This window comes from Macrotis lagotis, chromosome 1 (assembly GCF_037893015.1).
Source record: "Macrotis lagotis isolate mMagLag1 chromosome 1, bilby.v1.9.chrom.fasta, whole genome shotgun sequence".
NCBI classification, from domain to species: domain Eukaryota; kingdom Metazoa; phylum Chordata; class Mammalia; order Peramelemorphia; family Peramelidae; genus Macrotis; species Macrotis lagotis.
Window position 1 is genome coordinate 800,585,703 of NC_133658.1, and position 22,809 is coordinate 800,608,511.

The 22,809-nt window shown below is 44.3% G+C and overlaps 1 protein-coding gene across 5 annotated transcripts in view; it reads right to left on the reverse strand.

Moving 5' to 3' along the window:
* ARRB1 (arrestin beta 1) overlaps positions 1-15,819 on the reverse strand; it is a 112,735-nt gene extending 96,916 nt beyond the window's left edge. For 2 of the 5 annotated variants that reach the window (XM_074216886.1, XM_074216881.1), the window contains exon 1: positions 4,667-4,957. In XM_074216886.1, coding sequence (XP_074072987.1) covers positions 4,667-4,710 — 44 coding nt within the window. In that variant the 5' untranslated portion in view covers positions 4,711-4,957. Of the gene's footprint in view, positions 1-4,666; positions 4,961-15,723 lie in introns of those variants that run through there. The other 3 variants (XM_074216882.1, XM_074216885.1, XM_074216883.1) reach the window with 3 other exon arrangements.
* Positions 15,820-22,809: the final 6,990 nt, after the last annotated feature.

Below are 22,809 nucleotides of genomic sequence, written 5' to 3' on the forward strand. Positions count from 1 at the left end.
CCCTTTCTAATCTCCCCAGTCATTGCTATACTTTCTCTCCCTCTCCCTGCTCCCCCCCCCCTTTGAATTTAATCACTTATGTAACTTTCTTGAAGGTAAGGACCACTTTTTGTCACTGAATCCTCAGCATCTAAGATATAGTAATTGATAAATAAATGGTTGGTAAATGAATGAACTCATTATTCCTATCCCCTGATTTCCACTGTAGGCAGCTCTAATTATTACAAGTTTTGCTATAAATGGAATTCCAATCTCTTTCCCCAGAACTTCCACCCACAGCTCCTACTTCTGCCCTCTAGGCTCACACAGCACAAATCTAATAATGTCTCTTCCACAAAACAGCCCATCACATCCTTGAAGACAGAAATTACATCCCCCTAAATCTCCAGATTAAATATTCCCAGATCTTCTAATGGCATTAAGTGCCAGTTCCCTCACCACCTTCATTTCCCTCACAACGTCCTTGTTAAAATGAGGTACCCAGAACTGAACTAGCCCAAAAGTGGTCTGCTAACATGTGGATGATAAATAATATCTCATGTTAGTTTGGCAGCTACATAGCATTGTTGATTCATATTGACCTTACAGTATACTAAAACCCTTGGTCCTTTCCACATGCTATGGTCCACAATCATACTCCATCCAGCTGACATTTTGTTTATCCCTATTAAATGTCACAAACATATTGCCCACCATTCTAGACTGTTTGCACCTTGACTCTCATTCATCATATTATTTATCCCCCTACTTGATATAATCTATAAATCTAATTAATTTTTATGCCATCTATGCTTTCATCCAAGTCACTAATAAAAATGGAAGACTATAAGGCCAAAGATGGAAGTCCCATGGCTGCCACTTTCTTCCTCCAGGTTTACATAATTCTATAAATACTATCCTTTACATCTAGTCATCCATTCAGTTCTTAACTATATTATCATCTAGCCTACATCTGATCCACAGGTATAACATAAGGGTGCTGAAATGCAGATTATTCTTTGGAAATAACATATTTAGCAGTCCTGGTAAACATGGCAAAAAAGGGAAAAACAAAAAACTGGAAATTAAGTGAGTTTTCTAGCATGTCTTGTTCTTGAGGAACCCATGATGGCTTAGTTATCAGCATTTCTTCATAAGAAGGAAGAAAATAAAAAATTATTAAGTGCCCACTCTGGGCCAGATACTGTGTTAAGTTCTTTAAAAGTATCATCTCATTTGAGACTCACAACAACCCTAGGAGTTTGGTGCTATTACTTTACAGCTGAGGTGCTTAAGGCAGGCTATGTGTGTGTGTGTGTGTATACATACAAAACATAGACATACCACATATTTCATCTTTTATTTATCCCTAGAGTTCTCTTTTCTTTTTAGGTTTTTGCAAGGCAAAGGGGTTAAATGGCTTGCCCAAGGCCACACAGCTAGGTAATTATTAAGTGTCTGAGGCCAGATTTGAACTCAGGTACCCCTGACTCCAGGGCCAGTGCTCTATCCACTGCACCACCTAGCCACCCCTATCCCTAGAGTTCTTAATATTCTTTATAACAATCTAGCAAAACCAATGGACCCTCTTCAAAATAATGTTTTTTAATCCAAGAAAGAAATGAACATTCTCTCTACATATATATGCATGTGTATATGTATGTCTATATGCATACATGCATGCATGTGTGCAAATGCCCACATGTGTTGAATGCACTTATGTTTATGTAAATACATCTACACAATGTCCAATAATCTGTCATGAGAAGTTAGGACTCTTGCCTCCCCCACTTCCAGATCACACCCTATTCTTCAAACAAAGTCAAACACTAACCTCTCTTCCCTTCTTCCCCTAAAGTGAATTCATTTTGTTTAATTACATAACCTTGAGAATGAAGTCCAAGATGCAATCTTTGTGTAAATGAGTCTATGGGGCCATGCTTGTTGGAGAGGATAAAGAAGCATGGTGTAACTTTATAAAGAGAGAGCACTGAACTTAGATTCAGGGCTTCTGTCCTAGGTTCAGGTCACTTCTAAAGAGCAAACAGTACATTAGAAAGAGAGCTACATTTGGAGGCAGACCATGTGGTATCAAATCTCCATCCTTCTACTACTTGGGTGGCCTCAAACAAGTCACATCATTTCTCCCTAGGCTTCAGTTTCTTCCTCTGAATAATGAAGAACCGAATTAGGTAAACCATCTCTATGGTCATTTCTATTAGATATTCTGTGATTCTAACACCTGAATTCACTGTGATAATGGGTCCTGGCTAAGCTAGTGGAATGACCCTGGCCCTGATTGAAACCAGTCCCAATGGGAACTCAGGGATTCATCTGATTTGATCCCCTCCTCAAACTCAGGCTGTCTGGCACCCAGTGTTCTCTGGAAAAGAACAAAAAGTTTTCCTGGAGTAGGACAGAGGGTAAGGAAAACCTAGTAGGAGAGAATGCAGCTGTTCCCTGGGAGATGACCCCAAGGCAGAGCTTTCTGGGGAGGAAGGAACAGAAATAACAGAGTCCAACTGTTCTCATCTTGGAAGTGTTTAAGTCCAGTAACCCCTAAACAGAGCAACAGGGGCAGAAATCTGTCCTGAGAAAAGGAGGAGAAAGGAGACTAGGGGCACATTCCCTGACCTTAGGGAGCCCCTGGCTGAGAGATGGGGAAGAGGGGAGACACAGTCCCTGACTTCAGCAAGTCTCTAAGTGGCTTTTTTTTTTCAGGGAGATCCTGGACTGAGTAGAAGATAGGACCCCTGCCTCCCTCTTCCCCAAAGATGAGGTCAAAGACAGAGAAAAAGTTACAAATTAATAATGAGCAAACTGAGTTGATGAGAGCCAGGCAACCAGCCAGCCCAGAAGCCCTACAGCAGTCCGATTAATTGGAAACGGCCTCAAACACCCAGATATGCTAAACTGAGAAAAGAAATCAAGTAGTACCCACATGACTTTCCTCTCAGAAAATTGAAGCTAGGATATGCAGTCCAAGAACTGAAAAGATCCCTTGATCCTAAGGCACAAAGGTATCTCTAAGGTCACTTCAATTCCTTCCCCCTACCCCCACCCCACTTTCCCTAAACCACATAACCTTCAAGCAGCTATCAGAAACATTTTTTTGAAGGTCTACAGGGAAGAAGACTCATCAGCCCTGCTCCAAGCTAACTCACTCCAAAGGAGACAGTGGGTCAGAGTGTAGATAGCCCTGGACTATAAATGAAGAGATCTGGGTTGGAGTCTTGGCCTTGGAGCTTGGTAACTTTGATCATTTAAATCACCATCCCTCTCCCGATTATCAATAATTTCCCTTCTGGCTCAAACATTTCTAACTCCCTCCTCTGATGCAGTGGAAAGAACCTTGCCCTATGAGTCAAAAGACCTGGGTTCGAAGTCTGGCTCTGACACTGATCCATTGTGTGACTTGGGTCAAGTAACTTCCTCTCTCTCTAGGCCTTCCTTCCCCCAGCTCAAAAATTAAGGCATTGAATTGGATGATTACTAAGGGGCATTTTGATTTCAAATGTCTATGATCTCATCAATCCTATCTCTTCTATGAAACCTTCTTCCCTGACTAAACTCAACACTAAAAGTCTGTTTGATTCTCAAGTCTCTAAGACTCCCTCTAAGGTTCTTGAGAACCTCTGAGTCAGTTTCTATTAGGTGTATTAACTCCCCCAATAGGGCCTGTCTAACACTGGAGCCCTGAGTAACCGCCAAGTTAGGACTTGGGATGTCCTAGGCCAGCCTCAGTCTCAGAGAGCTTCATCCTTCAACTCTTTCCTCCTTTGACCAAGAGATAATAATTGATAGAAGGGAAAAAAAGCCCAGGGCTACTCAGACCTGAAGAAGAACCCCTAATTTTTGAAGATGGGATCAGTGTTCATGAAGGAAGGTCAATTACATGTTGGCCCTAAACCAAATGAGGGAGAAGGAAAAGGAGGGAGAGACTGACAGGGATGAAAGACAGGGAAGGAGAAAGGAAGGGAGAGAAGGGAGGGGAGAGAAGAAAGAAGAGAGGAAAGAGTAAAGGGAGGAGAGATGAAAAAAGTGACCTGTTGTGTTGTCCTGATACTGCTGACACAACCTGGGATGCAGCTGTGACATGGAGATGAAATCAGAGAAGAAGTAAGAGTTGGGGAAAGGGAAGAGATAAAAAGAGAAGAGGAGAGAAGGAAGAGGATAGAGGTCAGAGAGAAGAGAGATGAAAAGAAAGGAGAGGAGAGAGGGAAGAAGAAAAAATAGGGAGAGATGGGGAGAGAAGGGGAAAGAGGGAAAGGGGAAGGAAGGGACAGTAATAGAAAGCAGAAAGAAACAGGAAATAGGTAGAAAGATAGGCAGAAAAATATTTAGTGCTAGAGAAATGAAAAAGTGGAGATAAAAATAGAAATATAGAGAAAGAAATAATCAGGGACAGAGAACTAACAGTATTGACATGGCAGCCAACAGGCCAATATGAACTTGGGTCCAAATTCCAGGAATAGCAAAATCAGAGTCCTGCTGTCTTCTGCCTGGTCAGACCACATCTGGAGTACTGGGTTCAGTACTAGGAGTCGCTTATTAGGAGGGATACTGATAAGGTGGATAGCAACTAATGGAGGGTGACCAAGATGGTCATAGGATCATAAGATTATACCACAGGATCACCAGTTGAAGGAGCTGGACATTAAACCTAGAGGAAAAAAAAAAGACTTACAAGGAAGCCGGAGAGCTGTTTTCAAGAACTTGAAAAGCTGCCATGGAGGATTAGATTTGTTCTGCTTGGACCCAGAGGACAGATCTGGGAGCAATGGGCAAGAGTTATGAAGAAACGGATTTGAGCTGCTAGAAGAAAGAGCTTCCTAACAATCAGAGCCTCCCAGAGCGGAACGTGCTTCCCTCAGAGACGGGGGCTCCTCCCTCCTTAGAGGTCTTCAAGCAGAGCTTGGATGACTTGTCGGGGACAGCGTAGAAGATTCTTGTTCAAGTACAGCTTGGACAGGATGGTCACCGAGGTCCCTTCCAACTCTGAGATTCTGTGAGAGAAAGGAGGCAGGAAGATGGATGGAGACTGAAACAAACAGATAGCAAGAGAGAAATAGAAAGAATAAAAGATGGAAACACACAGAGAGAAAAATGAAGAACTAGAAACAGGGGATAAATAATGTGGCAGCTTCCCCATGCCCTAGAGGAGAGAGATAAGCCTCCCTGCCCTTTCCTGTCTCCTAAATATGGCATAAACCACCCCCACAAGGTCAATTCTTTGACAAAGGGGAAACTTGTTTGTTTGAGTCCTGGTTGCCTAGTTGGAGTGACCCGTTGTGTTGCCCTGGCACTGATGATGAAGCCTGGGGAGTCAGCTGTAAGGTGGGGGAGAAATCAGAGAACCTGAGTTGGAATTCCCCCCCTTCCATCTAATACCTCTGTGACCTTGGACCAGTCCCTTTGCCTCTCTCTGCAACAGCTGTAAAATCTCATCTCTACCCTTTTCTCTCTCTACTCATCTAACCCCTATCTTAATTTAGTTACCTCTTGTCTGGAATATTCAAATTGCCTCCTAATTAATTTCTCTACCTGGTCTCAACCCTCTTCAATCCAGTCAGTGGGTTACTCAGCAAACATCTGTGAAGTATTTCTTATGTATCAGCAAGGGTCCTAAACCCTGGGAATACAAAGGAAGGAGGGGAGAAATTGCCACTCGCAAGGAGCTTACATGTAAGTGGGGGAAACAATGTATAACTGTCCAAATACATGCAAGATACACAGAAAGTATATGGAGGTAATCTCAGTGATGAAAAGATTAGCAGCTGTAGATGGAGGAAGAGGAAAGGACTAGTGCAGAAGGTAATATTAGGGCTAGTTCTTGAAGAGAGCCAGAGAAGAAGGTGAGGTGGTAAGAAGAGAAATCAAGCCTTGAGGGTCCAGCCAATACTAAGACATAGACCCAGAAGATGGAATGGATGGTGTCCAAAAAAACAGCAAGGAGACCAGTGGAGCTTTATCCTCCATATTACAGTGAAAGGGATAGTCCAAAATCACAAGGCTGACCCTATCACACCCGTTCTCAATAAATTCCAGTGGTTCCTTATTTCCTATAAGGTTAATGCAAACTCTTCTCTTTGGCATTTTATAACCCTTCATAACCTGGCTCCAACCTATCTTATCAGGCTAATCATCCACCCTTGCACCCCCTCCCCCTTCATTCACAATCCAATCAAATGCCTTTTTGCTCTTCCTCCTATCTATTGTCTTTGCACAGACTGTCCTTCATGACCAGAAACCCTGAAAGTCATTCCCTTCCAATTTTTTTTAATAGGTAAAAGAGGCCATTCTTTGCTTCATTTTTTTTTAAACCTAGTCTAATCACTGAATGAGTGTTGCCTTAGTCAAACTGAGATCTACTAAAGATTTTAGCTTAAAAAGGCAAGGTCTCCCACTGCATCCAGAGTCACCTCTAGTTGTCCTGATTCATATGAGGCCACTGGAAGCAGATGGCTCCTGAGGAGAAAATGAAGATGGTGACTTTGTATAGCCCCCCTCTCACTTAAATCCAACTTGCTTGCATGTCATGGCATCACCTCCCTGAGGTAAAGAACCACAGACAACCTTCCTAACCAGAAAACATATCTCCTCACCTGGCTTCCTTCAAAGCTCAGCATGAGATCTTTCCTGTTTTCCCCAGTTGCTGCTACTTCCCTGTCAAAACCACTTTGTGTTTATTCTATATATGTACCTTTTGGCTTCTCCTAACAGAATGTAAGCTCCTCAAGGGAAGGGATTATTCTGGGGGTTTTTTGTTTTTCTTTTAATTTCCTGGGCAAAGCACAGTATTTGACACATAGTAGGCACTTAATAAATCAGTTGATAAACTGAATGATTGATTGATTGAAAGGGCCCTGTGCTGGGTGATTTGCAAAAAATACAGATGGAGATGATACAGTCTCTACCCTCAGGAACTCCCAATCTAGGAGGGAGAGTCAGGCCCAAAACCTGAAAACAAAGCCACCAGGGCTCTGGTAGACAAATGGCTGTGGGAACTCAGGGAGAAAGGAAGATCATTTACAGTTCTGAACAATTAGGGAAGGCTCCCTAAAGGAGGTAGCATTTGTGTTGTTGAGCCATAAAAGATTTTAATAGAAAGAGAAAGGGTTTCCAAGGCAAGAAGAAAATTCAGAGGGCAGGTGTATTGCTTAGTATTATATGGTTTAGTGAGCCATCCAGTTTGCTTGAACTGAAGGAGAAACAGTGAAAAATAAGTCTGCAGAAGGAGGATAACGATAAAGTAATGCCAGGTCAAAGAACTGGTCAATGAGAGTGATGTGAATAATGCAGGTTCCTGAGAGGAGAAGGCAGCATGGTGTAGAGAGGAAAGTCCACTCAGGAGGACCTGAGTATCTGTACTCTACTGACACCTATCAGTCTGATCCAAGGCAAATCACTTAGGTCTCAGTTCCTTCATCTAAAAAAATGGGTATCAAAATCTTTGTATTCCTACCTCACAGGGATTTTGACAGAAAAATGCTTTGAAAACAATATAGAATTAAAAAGTTACTGTGATCATTTTCTATTATCTTTGGGCTTTCAGAAGGTAACTTTGCTTGTGGAGTATGGATTGTGGGAGGGGGGTCTGTATGTATGTGGTTGTGAATGTGTATGATCTGAGAAAAGAGAGAGAAGGAAGAGAGAGAGGAAGGGGGGAGAAGCAGAGAGACAAAGAGGAAGAAAGGGAGAGGAGGAGGTGGAGGGAGAGAGAGGGGGAGAGAGAGACAGACAGAGAGAGAGAGAGAGAGAGAGAGAGAGAGAGAGAGAGAATATCTCTTATCCCTACATAGACTGAAAGTACTCCAGGAGCATGGACCATGTATGCCTCCTCCTCCTTTGTCTCTCTACTCACTGACAGAGGGATATTACAGACATATTAAGAGCCATTTAGGACAGTAGAAAGAACACTGGGTTTGGAAAAAGAGGATTCTACACTAGCTCTGTGGCTTATTACCCACCCATCCAATAAACTCCCTATTACCTCCAGGACCAAATACAAAATTCTGTTTGGCTTTTAAAATTCTTCCTAAACTAGCCCATCCCTCCACCCTGTCACCTTTCCAATCTTCTTACAATTGACTCCCTTCCATATATGCTGTGATCCGGTGACACTGGTCTCCTCAATGGTCCTAGAACAGCAAACCGGCTCCCTCCTGAGTGTCTTCACTGAGGGTTGACCCTCTCTCCCTTCTCATCTCTGACTCCTGGTTCTCTTAAGTCTCAGGTAAAGTCCTACCTTCCACAAGAAGTCTTTCCTAATCCTCCTTAATCTTGGTACCTTCCTTCCCTCAGAGATCACCTCCAATTATCCTGTCTACAGCTGGTCTGTACCTGGTTGTTTTCGTTGTTGCTTGCCCATTAATTAGGTTGTGAGCTCTTTGAGAGTGGGTGCTTAATAAAAGCTTGCTGGTTTGACTCGACCTTTGAGACCGTGGACAAGTCATTAAACCTCTGTGGGCCTTCATGTTAAGATGGGATGGATGGACTTAATTAACCTCTATGGTCTTTTCCAACTCTAAATCATAGGATCAAAGAGTTTAGGCTAGACAAGATCTCAGAGGACATCTAGTCCAAGCCTCTCATTTTACAGATAAAGAACTGAGGCCCAAAGATGTTACATGGCTAGACTCCCAATGAGCCCCTAGACAATTAGCCCCTTATTAATGGTTGGTATTTAGACAGAGTTTCAAGGTTTGCAAGGTGATTTCAATATATTCCTTTGAGCCTCACAACAACCCTCAGAAGTAGATATTGCAGGCCTTATTATCCCTAAATAAAGAAACTCAGGTTCAGAGGGGTTGAAATGACTTGTCCTAAGAGCTACCACTCTATTTACTACACCATGCTGCCTCTCCTATGGTGTGCCAGTTTATTCAGTATTTAGTATACTGCCTGGCACTGATAGTTGCCATCACTCATCAGTTTAACACTTCATCTTACTGATAGCTAAAGCTGTGTGTGTATATATATAGACACCTGTCTCTCATTTTCTAATTGTTCCAGTTGTTTGTATGTCTTATATACCTAAATGGATTATTATTGCTATTCAGTGGTGTTCAGCCATGTCTGATTTTTTGTGACCACATCTGTGGTTTTCTTGGCAAAGACTGGGCATGCCCAGGATCACCCAGCTCGTAAGTGTCTGAGGCCACATTTGAACTTAGGAAGATGAGTCTTTCTGACTCCAGAACAGGCTCTCTATTATCCACTGGACCACCTAGCCACCCTTATTAGATTAAAAGCCATAGCATCTGCAAATCTTAAGAGTCAGAAAATTTTCAGATCAGAGAAGCAGAGATTCTCAGAACCAAAGTGACCTAAACTTGGAAGACATCTCCGAGGTTATCTAGTCCCAATCAGCACAAACTCCCTAAGGAGATGGTGTGAAATCTTTGCTTGAATCTCTGGTGACAGCAAACTCACTCACACAAGGTAGCCCAGGGAAATGTGGGATAACTCTGATGGATAGGAAGTTGTTCCTTTATACTGACCTCAGAACTGACTCCCCTAACTCCTTCTTTCTGAACTCTATTCCTTCCCCCACCCCAAGACAGGTCTTCAGAGACTTTGTCTAGAAAATGTCTCATCCCCAAGTCTTCTCTTCTCCAAGCACTCCATCCCCAGTTCCATCAACTGGGGGGTGACTACCAACATACCAGGGCAACCTGGTATAATGAGAAGAGCCAAAAGACTAAATTTCAAATCCTGCCTCCACCTTCTACACAACCCTGGATGAATCACAAGCCCTCTGGGCCTCAAGTTCCTTCTCCATAAAATGGAGATAACATTTATGAACCTACATCACAGGGTTGTAAAAGAATTCATTTTATAAAGCTTAAAGGCTCATAGAAATCTGACAATATTGTTATTTCAGGTAGATCAAATTGAGCATATCCTTCAAGGGGACATGTTAAGTGCCTTAAAATTGAGAAGATTCCTTGGACATCTCTCCTGTCTCCTAAGAGGGCTTAGCATATGGCTAGTCACCTGGGAGAACCTAGGCAATCAGAACTGAATACAGGTCCCCACAACACTTTCTAACTGGCTGACTTGGGTTTTCTCTTCAAAATTTCTCTAGTCATTCACTCTTAGGGGATTTGTATATACCCTGCTTGATAGTTAGGACTCCTGTGCTTGGGACTTTGTGGTTCTCATCCACACCCCAGAGAGGCAAAGACCAAGAGAGAAAGAGGGTGATGGAGAATCTTAATAATTGGAAGAGAGAAAATATGTAGCAGTGGGAATAATCTGTCATTGTCATATGATGTGACCTTGAGACAGTCACTTTCTTTCTATGGACATTCCAGGTTCCAATGAGTTAGACAATCTAGATTCCAAGGCTCTTTCCAGCTCTCACATTCTCTGTTCTAAGGTCTCTTTCAGTTCTGATGTTCTAGATTCTAAGGCCCTTCCCAATTCTGACATTCTGTGTTTTACAGTTACTCTTAGATCTAACATTCTCTGGTCTAAATTCCCTTCCAACTCCAACATTCTTTGTTCTAAAATCTCTGCTAGCTCTGATATTCTGTAAAAGTTCCTTCCCCATTCTGACACTCCACAGAGAATTCAGTACAGAAGAGGTAGGGAGCCATGCATCAAAATTGGTTGGCCCAAGGTGGGGACAGACAAAATTAGTTTTCCCTCTGAGCTCCAGCACTGTATATCCCTGGGATGTGCTCCAGACAAAACCACAGGACTTCCCCAAGATCCTGGCCAAGTCAGGTCACATAGGGCTCTAGGGCCAAGGGAGCAAGCAGCAGCCAAGGTTCCCTGGCTAGTAACTTCAGCCATGGAAAACATCAGTGGAATCAGAGACAGAAGGGATCTACTCCCCCCGCCTTGCAGCCCCTTCCCAACTCCCCTCACTGACCCATCCTCTAGGCAGGTTTGCTGACATACATGTGTCTTTCCTATTCTATAAGAAATTCCCCACCATCAACTTAGGTCATTTCACCCCATAAGCCTCAGAAGTTCTTCAGGTAGCCTAAATCTAATTCAATTGCAAGGCATAGCAAGTTGATTTTTCTTTCCCAAGACTGGGGAAACAATGGCCCAGAGGCAATAGAAACACTATGGGCAATCTCAGGATGCAAAATTTTGAAAAAAGCATGGGGAAGTCCTAAAAACTTAGATATATGCACTGAGCTCTCCTTGGACAACAGATCTCAGCTCACCCCTATATTTCTCTACTAACTGAGCCCCTGAGAGCGCTCAATAGTTAAGGACCTACCTGGGTGGTCTCCTTCCTACACAAGTGATGTCTGTATCCACATCGACCTTCTTGGACAAAGCTAGAATAACAATCCTCTCCAAAGGACTCGAATTTTCTGTCCTGAGTCCTCTCTCTACAATCTCTCCTTCTTAGTGACCTCAAGGGCCCCCAAGGGCTCAATGATCATCCAGTGCAGTTGACTTGTCTAAAGTTACATTTCCAGTCCTCATCTCTCTCCTAAGCTCCAGTCCACATCATCAACCACCTTCTATCTATCTTCTACCTGGATGTCTCATAGCTATGTCCAAAGTCTAAGAAAATAGAATATTTTTCTTCCAAAACTCTCCCCTCTCCCTAACTTCCCCACTTCTACCTAGGGCACTGTCAACTTCCCTATTATTACAAACTCAATCATTCAGTCAACCAGTATTTTTTTTCCCCATTACCTATGTAGGCAATGTATGTGTACTGCACAAGAAATATAGTTGCTTACTAATAAATGGCTGGTAGATGAGTATGAAGCTCCTCCTTTCTCTCTTTAGCACTACTGCTTATATCCACTCAGTTGCCAAATCACACCTATTCTGCCTCCCTAATATCTCTCACATGTTTCACATTCTCTGGACTTACACAGCTGCCATTATAGCTCTAGCCCTCATCACCTCTCCCCTGGACTACAGAAAGAGATTCCCAACAGGTGTCCCCACCTACCAGCTCTCCCCTCTTTAAAAGGGGATGGAAGGAAGACCGCTCTGCTCCATCTAGACAGCTGTCAAGACAACATTCCAAAAGCAAAAGTTTAAATATGGACTCACTTACTCAAGTGTCTCCCATGGCTCCTTCCTGACTTCAGGATAAAACACAACCTCCACCACTTCACCATCTTGACTCCAACCTGCCCTTCAAGATTAAGTTCATATGGGGGCGGCTAGGTGGAGTAGTGGATAGAGCACTGGCCTTGGAGTTAGGAGTACCTGAGTTCAAATCCGGCCTCAGACACTTAATAATTACCTAGCTGTGTGGCCTTGGGCAAGCCACTTAACCCCATTGCCTTGCAAAAACAAAAAAAAAAAAAAAAAAAAAAAAAAGATTAAGTTTATATCAACTCTAAGATGATTTCCACTTGATCCTATCAATATCTTGTTTGTAACTACTTATTTGCATGTTGTCTCTCCCTTTGAGCTCTTGGAGAGCAGGGATTGTTTTATGCCTTTCTATTTTTTAATGTCTTTCTTGAATCCCCACTGCATAGGATAATGCATAGCACAAAGAGGATCCTTAATAAATGCTTGTTTACTTTAACTGTTTTTGATATAACTCCCCACTACATAGGTTACATTCCAGCTAAAATTCATTCATAAAATATACAGCATTTCCTCTCCAGTTCATTTTTACAAATGAAGAAACTGAGGCAAACAGGGTGAAGTGACCTGCCCAGGATCACTCAACTAGGAAGTGACTAAGGAGACTGGATTTGAACTCAGAAAAATGAGTCTTTCAAAATTCAGGTCTAGCACTCTATCCACTTCGACCTGGTTACAATCCCTAACTCCCTCAAGACACAGTCCACAGTGCCTTTTCCCACATAAAACCTTGCTATATTCCCCCATTTCTTAGGACTAGGTCCCTCCACTCCCAAAATTACTTTGTATTTGTCTGTGTACATACCGAATTCTCCCAGTAGTCCACAAGATCCTGGAGGGGAGAGATTGTTTCAATTCTGATTTTTTTTTAAATCCCCAAAACCCAACACACTACAAGATTAATGAATTCAATAAAAATTGAATTAAATTGAGTTGAATATTAGCAAACACCAAGGCCTCTGGCCTTTCCCCTGGCAAAAGGAGCATGAGACTTATAACAGACCTGGTATCTGTCTAAGAAGCTTTAACTAAAATATCCTGCCATTTGAGTAGGGAAACTGAAGCTGAGACAATGGCCCCAGGGTCTGGCACTCTCTCCCTCTTCTCAGTTCCAACTCCTAACTTCCTTCAATCTCATCTTTTGCAAAAAAAATTTTCCCAGCCTCCATCTTAATCCCTTCCCTCCAATGACTTTCTCTAATTTATTCTGCAGATATCTTACTTGTACATCATTGTTTACATATTGTCTCCATCATTATTAAGCTGGAGTTCCTTAAGAGCAAGAACTGAATTATGTGAGGGGTTCTGGCCCCGCCTTTTTTGACATCCTCAGAACTCAGCATAATGTTACACTCACAGCAGCTGAGATGCACTGGGCTAGTCATTTCTCCTCTCTAGGTCTCAGTTTCCCTATTTCTAAAATGGAAGATTAGAGTGGCAAGAATGGCAAATGCTAACTTTGGAATCAAAGGTCCTAAGTTCAAATTCTAGTCATGTTATGAGAATGTTGAACAAGGCCAAATTACTCTATTTCTCTAGACCTCAGCTTACCCCTCTATAAATAAAGAATTTGGAAAAGATGACTTCTGGTGCTAAATCTATAACCTTAAAATCCCATGACCAGCAAAACACAAAAGGATTAGACTTTTCAGAACTCTTTTAGGCTTACACCCTCCAATACAATGACCTGCCAACTTGCTTGTTGCCAAGGAATGCTGGGAAGATGTGAGAGCTATCCCATGAAGGGGTGCTTGTCAACTGCAAAGCCCTTTGGGTTTCAGTTTAACAGCTCAGAACTCCTGCTCTGTTAGCTGTTACTCTAAGCAATCTACTGTAGTTCTCTGCTCCCAACTTTATTTTCCCGATCTATAAAATGGAAATAATAGTTTTTTTTGTTTTTACCTGCTTCCCAAGGTGGTTGGTTGTAAAGGAATCCTTCAATAAAAGTTAAGATGTTTAGAAAAAATGCCAGCTCTAATTGTTCTACAAGTCACATTTCTAGAGATATCTCCCTTTAATTAATGAAGATTCAGAAACTGTCCAGTCACACAGCTATTAAAAGTTAGGGCTGGAATTTGAGCCCAGGTCCACCGGATTCCAAAACCAGCACTCTTTCCCCAGGCCAGAATAACTCAAGCTAATTAATGATTAATAATCAGCTAATAAGTATTCAAAACAAACAAAAACACCAATCACAATCAAATTTTTTAGTCTCAGGACCCCTTTAAATATTACTGAAGACCTTTCCCCCCCTCACAAAGAGCTTTCATTTATATGAGTCACAACTATCAGTATTTATGATATTCAAGATTAAGATGTTTTATTGTGAGGATAAAAATCTTGAAAGAGTCTCAGGGACTCTGAAGCACACTGCTGCTGCTAATCATTGTTTAGAAATCCAAGCCTCACAACTGTCACTGAGTTCAGAGCCAATCTTTGGCCCCTAGATTACACTCTCTTTCTATCCAACCTCTAATTCCCATTACAAGGTCCTCAACAGTCTAAGAACTTGAGGAATGTTTTGCTGAAGGTAGTGAAAGGAAAAGAGAGAAGGAGGACTGATGAGACCTTATCATGAAAAGGTGGTTGGGGCCTAGGAGAAATCCTCTGAAGGACCATGGGATGGGATGAGGAAGAGAGACAGGTTATCGGTGTATAAAGGGGGTACAAAAGGGGAACACAATGTACTACTAAGGTCCCTCTGCTTGGAGGCAGAAGACCTGGGTGCAAATCTTTACTCTGGCACTAGCTCTAGAGTTTAGACCTTAGACAGTCATTTTTATTCTCTAGGCCTCAAGCTCCTCCTCTAAAAATGTGAATGGAGCTTGTTTAAATTCTGACACTGTTACTTGTCTTAGGGAGAGGGAGGATGAGGCGCCTGACCCTCATCCTGGTCTTGGGCGATCATTTCCAGCTCGAAATCCTACAATACAGCTGCTCCCTCAGAGATCTGTGGTAGGCAGAGCACTTGAAAGTCCTTTAAAAATGTGACTATCGGGGCGGCTAGGATAGAGCACCGGCCCTGGAGTCCGGAGGCCCCGAGTTCAAATCCTAATAATGACCTAGCCCAGTGGCCTGTGAGCCTCTTAACCCCGTAGCCTGGCAAAAGCTTTAAAAAAAAAAAAGGTGTCTCAGATGGGGAGGGGGACCGAGGGGCCTCGGCAGGGGGCTAGCCTTTCTGCCCCCACCCCGGGCTGGTGATCCAGAGGAGGGCGCAGAAGGTGGGCCACGGCTCCCCGACATGTCGGGCTGGAAGAGGCCTCGGGGCCCCCCGGGAGCGGCATCCCGGGGCGCTGGGGACCAGACGTGGGGTGACTTGCCCAAGGTCAGACAGGTAGCGGGTCCGGGTCCCGCGGGGCACGGCGCCCCCCCCCCCAGGCGCCCCTCTCGGCCCCGAGCCCTGCCCTTTTCTGGGCCTCCAGAAAGGGAGGGGGCGCCCCGGCGAGGCGGGCCGGGAGGGAGGGGGCGGGCGGCCGGGGCGCCCCTCCTGGGGGGGGCAGATGGGGCCGAGCGGCCCCCCCCCCCCGCCGATCCCCCGCCGGCCCGGCTGCGGCGCGGGTGGGGGAGGGGAGGGGCTGCGCCCCCGGCCCGCGCCCCGCACCCCCCGAGGCGGCCCTCCCCCGGCCCGCAGGCCCCGGCCCGCCGCGCCGCACTCACCGCGTCCCTCGGTCGCCCATGGTCCCGCCGGCGGCGTCAGAGCCACAGCTGGAAAATCCCCGCGCGGGCGCCGGGAGGAGCCAGCCGCCGTGCTCGCGCGCCGCCGCCGCCGCCGCTTCCTCCTCCGCCCCCGCCCCCGCCCCGCCCCCGGCGGCGGCCCGGGCCCGGCCCCGCCGCGGCCCCGGCCCCGGCCCCGGCCCCGGCCCCGGCCCCGGCCCCGGCCCCGGCCCCGGCCCCGGCCCCGGCCCCGGCCCCGGCCCCGGCTCCCGCGGGCGCGGCGCGTGCATGCGGGGGCGCCCGCCCGGCCGCGGCCCTGCCCGCGCGGGAGGCGCGCCCTCGGGGCGGGGGCCGGGCACACAGGTGTGCGGGAGTGCGAACGCGCGGGGGCGTGGGGGCGCGGGGACGAGTGCGCGGAGGCCGCGCCCGCCGGGGCTGGAGAGGCCGAGCGGCCGGACCCGACGGCTGGGCCCGCGCCCGCGGCTCCCGGCCCGGCCCGGCCCGGCCCTCCCCTCCGCCAATTGCAGGCCCGGCCGGCCCGGGGGCGGGGCGGCAGGTGGGGGAGGGCCTGGATGGGTGGGGCCGGGGAGAAGAGGGGGCGCGGACCGGGAGAGGGGAGGGTGGGCTACGGTCACCCCGCCTTGCCGCCTTGCCGGGAGGGGGCCGAGGCCTTGGCTGCTAATCTTTGCCCCCTCGGCTGCTTGAACTTCAGAGAACCGACTTCCCCTCCCTAGGCCTCATGTAGGCCCTTGAGCAATCCTGGACACTTGTTGGGATGGAATGTCCCCCAAGAAAACTGGACCCCATTCAAGGGCGCAACAGATCTGTGTGTGTGTGTGTGTGTGTGGAAGGGCATGCAATGTATGTGTGCATGTGTGTGTGGAAGGGCATGCAATGTGTGTGTGCATGTGCGTGTGCAGAAGGGCATGCAAGAGTACAAACCTAGACACGTTGAGAACATACGTCTGAAGAAATCCAAAAAGACGGAAGACGAGGCCGCTACAAATTTGGGGTTAAATTGTTTGGCAGGGCAGTGTTTGGGGGGCTGCCTTCTTTCTTCTTGTATATTATATTACTTTAAGGTACTCCACAGGTCATGGCAGTTGGGGTGTCCTGAAACCAAAGCTAGGCTGGGGACCAGGCTTATTTGGGGGAACACATTGCCCTGCCTCCCAAGACAAGGATAGGGCTGATTGTCCCCCATCTCCCCCCCACCAAGTGTATTCACAAACACCAAATTTGCCATGGAGAGCTGATTTCAGGACTCACCAGAAGGGACACAATGATGCTGATTACAGAAATTCCAATTGAGAATCATTTGGAGAACTAAACAGAAGACATGGTGTCTAGGTTCTGTGCTAAAAACCATCTGGACAGAAGGAGGAAATAGATGTGCTCTGAGAAGCATTGAATGAGCATTCCAAGTCTCATCTTCTATATCCTGTCCTCAATCCAGAGTATGCAGAGGTAGGTAGAAGAAGAAAGTGGGGGCAATATATACATAAGAAATGAATTTTTCTATTGAATTTCTAATCCAGCAGTGGAAGAAGACTCCAATTTAGATAAGGATAATAATATACATCACTTGAAAAGTATATGAGAGGTACAAAAATGTCCAAGGAGGGAGGGAGATTATCGCCACCTGGAATAATCAAAACTGTTTCATGAAAGAAAAGTTGAACATGAAAAGGTTGGCAAGAATTCAATAGATGGAGGTAGAAATCAGAAGATGGAAGACTCTTCAGGAAGAGGGAGTGATGGGAGCAGTCATTTAGTCAACAAATAATTATTGGGCTTTTACTATATGCTAAGCACTGGAAATACCAAAAAAAAAAAAAAAAAAAAAAACCCTTCCCTCAAAAAGCTCCCAATCTAATGGGCCAGACAACATACAAACAACTGTGTGCATGCAAGATCTCTCTCCTTTTGGTGTTGGGAGCAACAGGGAATGTGTTGACCAATGTGACTGGGGTTGTTTGTGGAAAATTCCTATCAAATGAAACTAGAAAGGCAAGGTAGAGGGTATTCAACATACCCAGAAGAATTTGAACTTCAGGTGGTTCAGTGAGCAAAGTGCCAGACCTGGAATCACAAAGACTCATCCTCCTGAGATTCAAATCTGGACTTCCTAGCTGTGAGACCCTGAGTGATTCACTTAACCCTGTTTTCTCTGTTTCCTCAACTGTAAAAATGAGCTGGAGAAGGAAATGGCAAGAAAAGCCCAAATGGGGCCATGAAGAGTTGGCTATAAGTAACCCCTGAGTGCTTTTGAAGCTGATTGATGAGAGGTATGGGTGAGGGAGGTGACTGAATCCAAAGGAAGGAAAAATAAGAAGGGAATGACTAGTCTTTTTGTTGTTGTTCCAATAGGGAAGATGCTCAGGAGTTCCGTGTGCTAGTCCGAAGTGACTGACCAGGAATCATGATGATCTGGGGTCCTAGTACTTACTCTGCCCTTTCTCCTCTGCAAAATTAGGTGATTCAAGGTGACCAAGTATGTGATACATTTTTTTAATAAACTGAGAGAAACAAATAAACAAAAAATACCGCCATACTCTTCTTGCCACCTACCAGTTCTGATCATCCATTCAAAGAAATGACCATTAGTATATATAAATGATATGAATTTCTATTTTAAAATGTCATTGTTTAATAAATAACTTGTGAAAAAATAATAAAATAAATTGGGAGAGTTGAGCTAGATCAGTGAATAGAGCTCTGCATCAGGATAACTGAGCAAGTCACTTAACAATTCTCTCAGTTTCATCATCTGTAAAATGGGGATAACAGCACCTCCTTCTCAGTGCTGTTGTAAAGTTAAAATCTGACAATATCTGTAAAGCGATTTGTAAATCTTAAACTGTGTTACATAAATGCTGGCAATTATCTAGTATCTAACTCACAGGGTTGGTGTAAGGATGGAATGAGTAAATACCTAATATGCAAATCATTTTGAAAACCTGAAAGAGCTATAGAAATGCTGAGTATTATTACATCTCTATGGAGTTCTTTTAGCTCTGACATTTTATGAATTCCTCAGCTTAGAGTAAGAAAAATAAGTGGGAGGAGAGAGTGGGAGAGAAAGAAGAAAGGGGAAGAGAAAGAGGGATGAGGAAGGGAAGAGTGGGAGAAGAGTAAGGGTGGGAGGTGAGGAGGATGGGGAAAGGAAGAAAGGGGGGAGGGAGGGAAAAGACAGAAGAAAGGAAAGAAGGCAGCCCTAGGGAGGATAGAGCCCTGGATTTAGAATTGGGAAGTCCTTGAGTTCAAATCCAACCTCTGATACATAGTAGCTGTGTGACCCTCAGTTTTCTCAGCTATAAATAATAATAGCATCTACTGAAGATTAAATGAAGTAATCTTTATTAAACCCTTAGAATAGTCTCAGGAACAAAGCAAGCATTTAATAAATGTTTGTTTCTATAAATAAAAAAGGGGAAGAGAAAGATGGAAGGAAGAGAAGAGCAGAGACAAAAAGTTGAGAAGGGAGAGAAAAGAAATTCAAAAAGGGGAAGAGAGGAAAGGAAGGGAAGAGTAGAAGGAGGGAAAGAGGAGACAGAGAGGCAAGGGAGGGAAGAGAAAGAGAAGAAAAAGGGAGAAAGAAATTGTTTCCTTGGAAGCATTTGGCTTTTAATGGGAAAGCACTCCCTAAATGGGGAGAAAGGCCAAGGCCCAGGTCCAGCCCTGGCTCTGGGCAGATCTCCCACCAGGCCTTCCCACCAAAGGTATTTGGCTAATTGGCCCTGATTAGTGCCTAATATCTGATTATTAGCTGGAGGAAGAGAAGCCATCATTTAGACTGATTCGATTAGGGCTCAGTAATAAACATCATTTGTAATTACATTCACATACAGCTACCTCTGCTCCATGTCTATAGAGCCAGCTAATTCAATCAGGGATATGATCATCCCTGGGGGGAAGGGGGATGGAACAGGAGGGGAATGGGGAATATGACCTGTGTACTAGTGGTCAGACCAGCTCTGGATGTGTGATTTCCATCTCAGTGACCTTTCTCTGACCCCAGATGGTACCTCTCCTTTCCTAGTAAGGGGAAGTTCCTTCCTCTTGGCCTCATTTGCCCCATTTGTAAAATGAAGCAGTTGGACTAGGAGGTTCACACCCATGGTAGTTCGGCTAGGTGGCTCAGTGATTAGAGTGCCAGACCTAGAGTCAGGAAGACTCCTCTTTTTGCAAATTCAACCTTGGACACTAAATATGTGCCTCAGTTTCCTTATCTGTAAAATGAGCCAGAGAAGGAAATGGCAAAACACTCCAGTATCTGCCAAGATAACCTCAGATAGCTCACATAGAATCAGGCACAGCTAAAAAACAACTTAACAACATCAGAAGGTTCCTGTATGCTCTAAAGATGAAAGAACATTTGAGGTCATCAGATTCAACATCCTCATTTTACAGATGAGGAAACTGAGTCCCAGAGGGACTGTGACTTGCCTAAGTTCAAATAGGTGGCAAGAGGCTGATACCTAGGTCTTCAAATTGAACACTCATTCCCCCTAACCCTGTCAGTCTATGTTCCAATGTCCCACTCTGACCTATGTTCTGTGTTCTGAGGGTCTTTTCAGGAATTATGTTCAATGTCCTAGGATCATTCCAACTCTGTTATTTGTTGTTCCAGCAGCCAGATTCCAAGGTACTAGAAGCAACTGTACCTATTTTTTTGTCCCTTCATTATTTGGATTATGTTATAATGGAGACAAGGGTGGGAAGTAAAGAGGAGAAAAATTGCCTGGTGGTCATGGCAACAGTGGGGTAGAGGAGAAGAGCATGGGAGCCTACATATCCAGAGATATTTGCCAGGGAACCAGAGTTTTGGGCAGAGAAAGAAGTCCTCCTGGCTCTTTCCTCTTCTGCTAGGCAAGGTGAGTATCTACCCAGTCCACAGCTATCTTATACCCCCAAATTCTAACTAGGTCTAGAGATAATGAAAGGTAGGCCTTGAACAAACATGGACATATGGAGACTCATAAGCTCTTTAAGGAAAGGCAGGTACCATGTCCAAGTTAAACATCATAAAGAACAGAGATTTCCAGACTTAGTTCAGAAGTCACCTCCTCCATATAGCCCCCCTTGATGTCCATAGTCATTAGTATTCTTGGTCTTCTCAACTAATCAAAAGCTCAAGGACCTCAGAAGCCATCTAGTGTAGCACCCTCATTTTACAGATGAGGCCCCAAAAGGTTAATGGACTTGTGGTTTAGTTGTTTCAATAACATCTGATTTTCTGTGACCCCATTTGGAATTTTCTAGGCAGATAAACTAGAGTGGTTTGCCTTTTCCTTCTCCAAGTCATGTTACAGAAGAGAAAACTGAGGCCAACAGATTTAAGTGACTTGCCCAGAGTCACACAATTAAGTGTCCGAGGACAGATCTGAATTCAGGTCTTCCTGACTTCAGTGCTGGCTCTCTATCCATCTAAATAGATGTCACCTAGCTGTCCCTAATGAACTTACTCAAGGTCATATAAGTGGCATAAAGGGCTAAAGCAGGGATTTGAAATACAGTCTTTGAACCTTTCTATTACATAATGCTGCCTCTTTAAGATTATTCTGATCTTTTTTTCCTCTCCATGCTGTCCTGTATTTGGGGGAATAGCTCTGGTGAACTGAATTAAACTCAAATGGCTAGATAACCCAAGCCAAACAATTAAGGAAAGGGACAAAGAAAGAGGGGTATGAGGGAACAGAATAGCAAATTAGGGGACCCAAGAGAACACTAGGGGTGAGGCAACTGAGATTAAGCCTAGGAAGGAAGGATTATAAAATACCCAGGGATGGACCAAGGATAGCCCTACTTTGACCTAAAAAAGGAGGACTGAGATGATATCGACATCTCTTGGCTTTGCCTTCCTCAAGGTTAGGAAGGGATCTCTCCTTGGACTGAGTTCAACTCAGGGCTGCAACCATTTCTACTGGATAGATTCTATTGCTCTCCACTGCAGTCCCAAAAGAGACTAAGCTGTGGCTGTTGAATTTGGATTGTCCTTCCTCCTCCCTGGAAATACCAGAGCCTTTGAATTCTGCTGAATCAGTTTGTGTGTGTGTGTGTCTGTCTGTCGCAGTGATTGTGATTAGAGTATGTGTATAAATATATATGTGTGTGTGTATATGTATATACATATACATATATAAATTAAAATTTATTTTTAAAAAGAATATAAACAGAAGTCCTTGGACCTCAGCTTCCTCAACTGAAAATAAGGAAAGTGAACAAGCTGAATTCTGAGATCCCTTCCAGCTCTAAATCTATTATCCTACAAGTCAATGGTGTGATTAGTGTGAACACAAACTGAGGCAGCAGGATGGTATGGTGAATCCACAACTGGATCTGCAATCAGGAAGACCTGGGTTCAAGACCTGCTTCTGTTGCACTATTGGCAAATTAATTCCAACACTTAACAGGGAGCTTAGACCATAGTAGTTGCTTAATAAATTGAATTGAATTGAACTTAACCTCTCCCTGTCTATAGAATAACCTAAGCTTGTCCATCTGCATCAAACACAGAAAGTTTTACTTAATGGAGGGAGAAAATGGGTCTCTTTGGCACTTTTTGGAAAAAAAAAACCAGACAGTGCTATTGCTTATTTTTGGACTTGCCCTTGAATTTGATGTGAGCAAAAATCATCTGTGATGTAGCAGAGCTCCTAGGTCATCTCTTCATAGGCATTTGAGTCTCTAAATGGTGTTTGCCATTGCAATGGAAGGTAAGGAAGGAAACAAGAATTTATTAAGTGTCTCCTGTGTGCCACAGGTTTTACAAAGTTTATTTCACTTGATTCTCCCAACAACCCTGGGAAGTAGGGGCTTTTATTACTCCAATTTTATAGCTGAGGAAACTAAGGCAAAGACTGTGTAACTGGCTCAGGGTCACATATCTAGTTACCTTTGGAGACAAAATTTGAACTCGGTCTTAATGGCTCCAAAACTCTAGTCACCTGACCACTTCTGGAGTTCAAATGGAAGGATTCTCTATCGATCAATAAACATTTATTAAGTTCTTATTATATTCCATATACTAAGCTTTATTATATATATTATTATATTTATTAAGTTCTTATATTCCATATGCTAAGC